The sequence below is a fragment of the Fragaria vesca genome, linkage group LG3, assembly GCF_000184155.1.
Source record: "Fragaria vesca subsp. vesca linkage group LG3, FraVesHawaii_1.0, whole genome shotgun sequence".
NCBI classification, from domain to species: domain Eukaryota; kingdom Viridiplantae; phylum Streptophyta; class Magnoliopsida; order Rosales; family Rosaceae; genus Fragaria; species Fragaria vesca.
This window is the reverse complement of record NC_020493.1, coordinates 21,069,464-21,079,588: the sequence shown is the minus strand read 5'-3', so window position 1 is coordinate 21,079,588 and position 10,125 is coordinate 21,069,464. Positions and strand designations below refer to the sequence as shown.

At 40.2% G+C, this 10,125-nt stretch overlaps 2 protein-coding genes across 2 annotated transcripts; both read left to right on the top strand.

The window, feature by feature from the left end:
- The first annotated feature begins 4,584 nt into the window (after positions 1 to 4,584).
- Positions 4,585 to 6,586, top strand: LOC101309229 (UDP-glycosyltransferase 87A2-like). Its single transcript, XM_004294724.1, has 2 exons — positions 4,585 to 5,167; positions 5,274 to 6,586. Exons 1-2 carry the CDS (start codon positions 4,708 to 4,710, stop codon positions 6,152 to 6,154), a joined length of 1,341 nt encoding a protein of 446 aa, XP_004294772.1. The 5' UTR covers positions 4,585 to 4,707; the 3' UTR covers positions 6,155 to 6,586.
- Positions 6,587 to 7,708: 1,122 nt separating this feature from the next.
- LOC101308944 (UDP-glycosyltransferase 87A1-like) lies at positions 7,709 to 9,444 on the top strand. Its single transcript, XM_004294723.1, has 2 exons — positions 7,709 to 8,188; positions 8,369 to 9,444. Exons 1-2 carry the CDS (start codon positions 7,780 to 7,782, stop codon positions 9,238 to 9,240), a joined length of 1,281 nt encoding a protein of 426 aa, XP_004294771.1. The 5' UTR covers positions 7,709 to 7,779; the 3' UTR covers positions 9,241 to 9,444.
- Positions 9,445 to 10,125: the final 681 nt, after the last annotated feature.

The window sequence follows — 10,125 nt, the reverse complement described above, 5'->3', positions numbered from 1 at the left end:
AGTTATTTTTTAATTTTTTTTATAAGGTTTAGCCGACGAAACAGACTATATTTCGTCGGCTATAGTTATTTTTTAATTTTTTATTACACACTTTAGCCGTCGAATATCTTAAATGTTTCGTCGGCTAAAGTCTGGGAAAAAAATCGACAACATGTTTTTCGTCGGCTAAACTGTGGGACTATAGCCGACGAAATTTTTTTTCGTCGACTAAAGTCATCGCCGACGACCTTTTCCCGACGAAATAAGCTAACAGGCCGACGAAACTTTTTCGTTGGCTAAAGTGCTTGTCCTGGTAGTGTTACTTCTTCTACCTCACCTATTACTCTCTCTGATGTTTTATACTGCCCAAATTCCTCTGCCAATATTCTCTCTGCTTACAAATTATTAACTGATAATTCCTGTTATACTAATCTTACCCAATGCCTTTTATGTGACGGACATGCATTCCGAGAGGACGCTTTTGGAGGGTCCGAGTGCTAATAGATTCTATCCGATCAATAATGGTCCATCTTCAAATAAATCAAGCCTTTTCACCACTCTTTCAGCCACTCGTGTAGCTGCAGATGTCTGGCACTCACGACCTGGCCACCCCACAACAAATATTTTTCGTCATCTTTCCTCTAGGTTAATGTTGTTAGAAAATAAACACCCATCGATGTGTCACTCATATCCCTTGGGAAAATCCACAAAATTACCTTTTTCCTTGTCAGAATTTGTTTCCTTGTCTGCATTTGATTTGATTTAATTCATAGTGATGTATGGACCTCTCTTCATCTATCAATACAACGCTTTAAATATTATGTTGTCTTTATTGATGATTTCTCCAGTTATACATGACTTTTTCTCATGAAAAATAAATATGAAGTTCTCTCTATTTTCATTACTTTCTTCACCTACATTCAAAATCAGTTTTCAACAACAATCAAACAATTTCAATCTGATGGTGGTGGTGAATACACAAGTAATGCATTCAAGAATTTCTTCCTTCAAAAAGGTATCCACCATCGAATCTCGTGCCCCATCATTCAGAGAAAAATGGTTTAGCCGAAAGAAAGCATCGTCATCTTGTTGAAACTGCTCTTACTCTTCTTGCTCACGCTTCAGTTCCTAAATCATATTGGGTTGAGGCACTTAACACCGCTCTTTATCTCATAAATAGATTTCCAACTCGTGTCCTAAATTTTCTTTCTCCATATGAAAAATTATTTCAGAGTCCACCCACTTACTCTTCTCTTTGTACATTTGGCTGCTCTTGCTATCCTTATCTTCGTCCTTATAACAAGAACAAATTGGATTTTCGCTCTACAAAGTGTATTTTTCTAGGTTATTCCTTACATCACAAAGGATATCGTTGCTTAGACTTGTCTTCTAGTCGTGTTTACCTCTCCCGTCATGTAATGTTTGATGAGTCCTCTTTTCCCTTTAAAGAATCCACTAGCACTTCCTCTCCAACGGAGGCTACCGGGCATGATCCAAATCCTCTCATAGTAACTACTACCACAATCACCCAATCTCTTCAATCAAAAGCCCAAAACTCAAGCCCACCAATAGCAAACCAATCCAATCCCCTCACCACCGAGATTACTGCTCCCAATTCCTCACATCACCACAATCCACTCTCCACCCAACCCACTGCTCCACCTATTCAAACCTATCGCTGCCGGCATGTATCACCCACATCGGCACCTATCAACCCTATCTCTCAACCTTCTCTTACGCCACCAGAGATACAACCTTCTACCTCCAATCCTGAATCATCATCCTTGGAGCCATCTGCAGCTGTAGCCCGTAGTCAGCGGGGGATTCGGAAACCCAATCCGAAGTATGCTATGGTAGTCACATCTCTTACTCACCAAATTGAATCCACTTGTTTCAGTCAAGTAGTGAAGTAGGAAGAATGGCGCTCTGCAATGAGTGCAAAATTTAATGCTTTGATTCAAGCAGGTACATGGGGACTTGTACCATCTTCCAGTTCTATGAACATTCTTCCCAATAAATGGGTTTATCGCATAAAGAGGAAGCCTGACGGCTCGGTGGAACGATACAAAGCCCAGCTGGTTGCCAAGGGCTTTCGGCAGCAAGAAGGCATTGACTATGGTGAAACATTCAGTCTGGTAATCAAACACTCTTCCATTCAATTAATTTTAGCTATTGCTGTCTCTTTTGGCTGGACTATAAGACAATTGGATGTGCAAAATGCCTTCTTACATGGATATTTATCAGAAGATGTCTATATGCAGCAACCACAAGGTTTTATTGATTCCCAGTATCCCAAACATGTTTGCAAACAACGACGAAGCTTGTATGGCCTCAAACAAACCCCTCGTGCTTGGTTCTCTTGTTTCTCTGCCTATTTGGAAGAATTGGGGTTCACTGCCTCTCATGTCGATTCCTCATCTCTTTTCACTTATCACTCAGACTCCATCAAGCTTTATCTTCTCATATATGTAGATGATATCCTCATTACTGGTACTCATCTTGATCACATCAACACTCTCATTGCCAATTTGGATAAACTATTCTCAATGAAGGACTTGGGCCCTTTGCACCATTTTTGGGAATTGAAGCAGTGTGCTCCTCCAGTGGCCTTGCTGTCACACAAACAAAGTACATTATGGATCTTCTTCATCAGACCAATATGACTGATGTACGACCTGCTTCTACACTAGCAAGTAACAAGCGTCTTAGCATCACTGACGGAACTCCTCTTCCAGATGGCACTGAGTATCGCAGTGTGGTAGGACCTTTGTAGTATTTAACCATCACTCGACCTGATATCTCTTATGCTGTTAATCAGGTTTGCTAGTTTCTTCATTCTCTAACTACTATCCATTGGGTTGCTGCAAAAAGGATTCTCCGTTACCTAAAACACACTCCTACCTATGGCTTATTTTACACCCCAAGCTCTTTGCATATCACTGGCTATAGTGGCTCTGATTATGCTAGGGATCCAGGCATTAGAATTTCAACTTGTGGCACATGTATTTATTTAGGCAAAAATCTGATTTCCTAGAGCTCTAAAAAGCAAGCAAGTGTTTCCTGCTCAAGCACGGAGGCAGAATATCGCTAACTGGCCTACACAGCTGCTCATCTATCTTGGTTTCGCATCCTATTTCGTGACTTACGAATTCCACTTCAACCTCCTAAATTATGGTGTGATAAAATCAATGCTATTTCTTTAGCTTCCAATCCAGTCTTCCATACCCGCACACGTCATGTGGAGGTTGACTATCACTACATAAGAGAAAAGGTGGTACATAAGGAAGTTCAAGTTTGTTATATATGTTCTCAAGATCAACTGGCAGATATATTCACCAAAGGTCTATCCACCAACAGATTTCAATGTATTCTTGACAAGCTTCCTGTTCGCCCATGGACCATCAGCTTTGGGAAAAAGGGGGTGTGGTTGGGATAAGCAATAATCTCGTGCTAAATTTCTGTTGCATAATCACTGATTCTTATCTCTTAGTAATCAGTTTTATCTTAGGGGATATACAAAATCATAGAGATGTAATTGATGCATATTTGTAGGATAGAAATTGACACCAAATCCTTAATATGATTGCTGATCTTCAGGATCTAAAATGGTCCTAATTCTTGTATATATAGCTGTACTGTATCGATGAAAAGTAAGCAAAAACATTCTTACCAATTCTTCTTCAAGAAGAAGAACTCTAATTCATCATTCAACGCATTTGAGTCCCATACCAAAAAAAAACCTCCTCTTTTTTTTTTATCCAGATCTACCCCATGGGTTGCTGTCAGATTGATTGAGATCTATGTAGGTTGTATGGTCTAAAGCTCTTACATTTAGTTCAACTCTTTCATCTGATCTTCTCAGGAAAAACTTCTTCTCGAAAAAAAAAACTCTTTCATCTGATGATAGTACGATTACTACCAGTGCCCACGCATCCTAACTTCTTACAAACTATGTAGCTACCAAATACATGTATATATATGAAGCTTGTGGGATTTGTACTAAGCATATTGTTAGATCGTTTGTTTATATATAATACCTGACGTACGTTCATAAACAAGGTTAATAACCAGGTATGAAGAAGCCATCTCCAATTAGACTTGAAACAAATCTCCAATTATCATTTAATCAATTAGAGTTACTCACACCCAGAAATCTTGTTTCAATGAGGGAGCATAAATGCATAATTGCCATAATTCTTTCACACATAAACTTGGCAAGTGTTGAGTTTCAAGAATATAGCACTCAAGAATTACGTTAGTTACATACCAAAAATATGAACAACACCAAGTGAAATTGTTACCATTTGAGTTATGCAGAAGAAAATAATTTTTCTTTTGGAAATCTGTATTGACATATATAAACTGAATTTTTTTTATGGAAATTAATCCATGAAGGTGGGATAAAATTTTGGTATAAATTTTTGGAGTCTTAAGCACTTTTCTATTTTGAATTTTTGATATTCACATGTCATTTCTCTTAAAAAATCGCATTGTTCAAGTCATAGGTCATTGAGAAGAATATAGAGGTCATTTCTCTCATGAGAACCAAATGAGATAAAAATTTGTCTTTTGAAACATTTCCCCTAAATCATGTTTGAGTAGAAGTACGGCACCATTTTGGAGGTCGTTCGACATGGCACCGCTGTCTCCACTCTCTGCTACTCCTTGTAACTCTTCTCCTGAAGTCCCACACTCCCACAGTCATATCAACATAACTAGACTAGAGAGATGAACTCCGACATGGTTGACCCGACCTTCTCCCGCCACGTGGCGGCGATGCCTTTCCCGGGCCGAGGCCACATCAACCCGATGATGAACTTCTGCAAGTTACTCTCTTCCAAACACCCCCAGCTCCTCATCACCTTCGTCGTCACTGAAGAGTGGCTCGGGTTCATCGCCTCCGACCCGAAACCCGACAACATCCGCTTCGCCACAATCCCCAACGTCATCCCCGCCGAGCGCCTCAAGGCCTCCGACTTTCCTGCCTTTTATGAAGCCGTCATGACCAAAATGCAAGACCCCTTTGACCAACTCCTTGACCGCCTCGAGCCGCCGGTCACCACCATCATAGCCGATATAGAAGTACTCTGGGGAGTTGAGGTTGGTATCAAAAGGAATATTCCGGTGGCTCTGTTTTGGACCATGTCTGCCAAATTTCTTTCAATGCTTCACCGTTTTAATCTTTCGGGTAAGTTTGCATGTGTATACATGATTACTGTGTAATTAAAATTTGTATATATGACCTAAAATTGATATTGATATGGGAATTGGGTTTCTTTGGTTTTGTGTTATAGATCATGGAGACCAGGAATTGGATCGAATAGAAGAGCTTGGTGAAGTGTTTGAAGCAAATGATCCAAAGGTAATGAAGCTTGCTCTGGAATGCATTGCCATGGTTCCAAAAGCACAGTACCTTCTGTTCACTTCAGTTTATGAGCTTGAATCCCAAGGTTTTAGTACTCTACAAGCTGAGTTTGCTTTCCCTGTGTACCCAATTGGTCCTGCTATACCTTATTTAGAGCTTGAATATGAAGCAAGTAGTGACAATGGCCTTGACTGTCTAAAATGGCTAGACTCCCAACCAAAAGGCTCTGTCTTGTACATTTCATTGGGGAGTTTTCTTTCGGTTTCGAGTGCCCAAATGGATGAAATTGCTGCTGGGTTGAGGGATAGTGGGATTCGATTCATTTGGGTTGCGAGGGGAGAGAGTTCTAGGTTGAAAGAGAGGTGTGGTGATATGGGGTTGGTGGTGCCATGGTGTGAACAATTGAAGGTGTTGTGCCATTCTTCTGTTGGGGGTTTTTGGAGTCATTGTGGGTGGAACTCAACTCTTGAAGCTGTTTTTGGTGGTGTTCCGGTGCTTACTTTCCCTCTGTTCTTGGATCAAGTGCCCAACAGTAGGCAAATTGTTGAAGACTGGAGGATTGGAAAGAGGGTTAGAGAGGTACAAGGTGATGAGAGTTTGTTGACAAGGGACAAAATTGCCAAGCTGGTGCGGAGATTTATGGATCTTGAAAGCGAAGATGGAAAGGAAATGAGGAAGAGAGCGATAGAGCTCGGGGATTTGTGTCACCAAGCAATTGCAAAAGGTGGTTCATCTGATAAGAACCTTGATGGTTTTATCAGTGATATAACCAAAGCTGCTGCCATCAAGAGGACTGATGTTCCTATTTAGGTAGGTACAGCTTCCTTATCATTTCTAATGTAGCATAATGTTTTGTATGATAGTGTATCTGCATGTCTATACATTATGTTTTTGGTGATGTGTGTGCAACCCCTACAATGTAAATTAGTCCCTTTGCTTTGGAATCTGAATTGGTGCTTGAATGCTGGTAGTCTATTCTGTTGGCAATTTTGGCACGATCTCAAACAATCAGTGCTCTTTGGAGAGAGCATCGCCAAGACATCGGTTTCCTAGTGAAAATGATGAAGGATATCTTTCAACTGTTAGGTGTTAAGTTTTCAAGATTGTTATGTTATTGGTAGAACTGTAAAGTGCAAAATATTGGTGGCGTTTATGAGTAGCATGTGGTAATTGTTTGAATCGCATTTGTCAGATGAACTTCCGATCATCTCATATTTTAAGTTAAGGTAATCAAATGGCAGATACTCTTGCTAATACTGGCTGGTTTTTTGTTGTCTGCATTGTCTTGGTGGGACAAGCCTCCTTCATTCTAAAATCTAGACCTATACTGACGAGATAAGCTTGATCTTCCTAACTTTCGGTATCATTGATTTGTTCTATCTTTTTGATGGTTGCATTGATTTAGTTTGATGTCATTTGTTTTGTTCTTCCCGAGTTTGGCTATTTCTCTTTCAATAAACTTGCTCTTCCCAGCTCCTGTTTTTACTGAAAGAAAAAAAGTTCAAAATACTGGGGCTTTATTGAAACGATTGGTTCATAACTGGACACTGTAGAGTGTAGACAGAACCGGTTCTAAGTTTTAACCATATAGAATGGCTGGAATCTCAACCTTGCAGCTCAGTTTTGTGTATCCCCATGAAATTGCAGCTGGTGGGAAACAAATTAATATGTTAGAACAGGTATGTGTATGTTGATTTTAGTTTTTGTGAGTGAAAATTAAATATATTTTCATTTTTTATTCTTCCCCTTTTAAGAAATAGGTAACCGAAAAAATAGGTGGATGAAGAAGTTGCTGACGCCATATTTCGGTATTTCATTTGAATTGTTGTTAAAATAGGTTGTCTGCTTTTGTAGCTTTCTTGAGCTTCAACTTGTATTATGGGAAGCTCATCCCCCTAATTTTACTTCGTTATTTAATAAATGGAGTTTGACTCCATTTCCCGCAAACTTGAAACAAAAACAATTTTCTATATCTGTAATTTGAGGCTAAAGGCCTAAAACTACTGATGTCTGTTTGTTTCTTTCCCATCTTTTGGATGGAGAGAATGAAATTGACTAGTATTCTAGTAAAAGCAAACATGTTGTCTGGAATCTAATCAATTGGTCATACATGACTGCGAGTATTATTTGACTTATTGAGAGATATATCTGCTTCCTTCCTTCATGCTCTCCACACTGCACAGTGCACACACTATCAATATGATACTTTTCTTTGGCTTACCTCATGAAAGTCTGAACTTCAGACTCTGAAGGTGGTTTCTTCATCTTCTTCTTCTTCTTCTTCTTCACCATAAGCCCCAGCACATTCCATCAGAGCAGAACGTGCTCCTTGATCATCAAAGAGTTCAACCATGGAATCTACCGGAGAACAACCAAACAGCGTCTGCCATGTTGTGGCCCTACCTTTCCCCGGTCAGGGTCACATAAACCCCTTGATGAACCTCTGCAACTTACTAGCTTCAGTGAAGAGTGATATCCTTATCACCTTTGTCATCACAGAAGAGTGGCTCAGCTTCATTGGCTCTGAAGCAAAGATGGACAACATCCGCTTTGCAACAATCCCCAATGTTATTCCATCGGAGAAGGGCCGTGCTGACAACATGGATGCCTTCTTTGAAGCCATCATGACCAAAATGGAATGCCCATTTAAGCAACTCCTGGATGAGCTCGAGTCACCCCCTACCGTGATAGTGGTCGACACGTTCTTGAGTTGGGCAGTTAGTGTCGGAAACCGAAGAAATATCCGAACAGCATTGTTTTGGCCAATGTCTGCAACACAATTCACTACCATCCAATATTTTCATCTCTTCGTTGAAAATGGGCACTTTCCAGTTGATTTGTCAGGTCAGTTCTTCGTCACTCTTTTTACTCTTTTGCAACGCCGTTCGATCCAGGTTTCTACTTCCAAGTGTGGCATGTTTTCCACATTGCATTGATACTTTGAAAATGCATTATTTTTTCTCCCCTTTTCTTTCCATTATTTGATTCTCATTCAGGTTTAACTTCCTGTTACTTGATTAACAGAAAAGGGCAATGAACGCGTGGACTACATCCCAGGGGTTTCTTCAACACGATTTGTGGATTTTATGATGAATGGAAGTAATAATCCACCTCTTCTAGGTCATATCCTGAAGAGCTTCTCTTGGGTGCCCAAAGCACATTATTTCATAGTCACTTCCATCTATGAACTTGAAACCCGAGTCATTGATGTTTTAAGATCAGAACTCTCACTACCTATCTACACAATTGGCCCATTAATACCCTCCTTCAAACCTATTAGTCCTACCGGTACTAACCATTTACAATGGCTAGATTCCCAACCTTGCAGCTCAGTTTTGTATATCTCCACGGGAAGCTTTCTTTCATTTTCTAGAGCCCAAATGGATGAGATTGTAGCTGGTTTGAACAAGAGTGGCGTTCGATTCTTTTGGGTGGCTCGCGGCGAAACAAATAGGTTACAACAGGTCTGTGGTGATATGGGGTTCGTTGTACCCTGGTGTGACCAATTGAGGGTGTTGGGCCATTCTTCTGTTGGTGGATTTTGGACACATTGTGGGTGGAACTCGGTTAGGGAAGCTATTTTTGCTGGTGTTCCGTTGCTTACATTTCCTATAGGATTTGATCAGGGCTTGAATAGTAAGTTGGTTGTGGAGGACTGGAAGATTGGCTGGAGAGTGAAGAGTACTGAGGCGAAAATTGATCATTTGGTGACGAGTGATGAAATCGCAAGTTTGGTGAAGAAAATCATGAATTTGGGGGATGATGAAGGGAAAGAAATGAGGAGGAGAATAACTGAACTTCAACAGATATTGCAGGGTGCCATCAAAGAAGGCGGTTCCTCTCAAACAAACATCAATGCTTTCATTCGAGGCATTTTGCAAGACCAAGAGGATTAAGCGAATCACATAATATCTTTTCAGGGCCCAATATATATTCTTGGAAGTTCTGATGCTCTTCATTTGATAAAGAAGACTGAAGAAGCATGCCATTTACTATTGACTTTGTTAAGGTGTCCTTGTGTAGTGTATCTGTGTATGGCATGCCTCCTAGAAGTTTTTCAATACTTCCTTTTGTTTAGGATGGACTTAGAGGTTTCATTGCTTTGAAATCCAAATTGATGTTTAAATGCTAATATTTGAAGAATTAACCATACAATACCATATATATAAGGGTAGACTTGTCATTTACTACTAATCTCTATCCTATAAATACAATGCTATGTACATTGTTCATTATAAACAGAAATATAAAGATGTAGTTCTCAAGCCTCTACTGTGTTTCTTTACGTTTGCAGCACAAAATCCATATTGCAATATGGATGATGCTCTCATATTGCAATATGGCTATTGGGTTTTGTATTTGGGATGTTAATCTTTGTATTGTTCTACATCATGTAATTTTGCTTATTGTTGTGTATTATGGTCCAACCATAATGCTTGTTACCAAATATGTGGTTGAGGGAGTGTATTAACCATATAAGAGTAGACTTGTCATTTTTTGTTAAACCCTACCCTATATATATATATATAAGAATTATCAAGTGCGGACGTTCGTACGGATTTCTGTCGTTTCTCTACCATTCCAGCGCCGGCGACGCCGTTTCTTCTCCCCAGTGTGATCCCAGACCTCCCCCGACGGCGTTGGAATGAAGAAGAAGGCCGGAGAGATCGCGATCGGAGGTCCACCATGATCGGTCGTGAAGTTCTGAGTGAGATTGCTGCACAGACCTCCTATCGCCATCTCTCCGGCCTTCTTCTTCATTCCAACACCGGTCGGGGGAG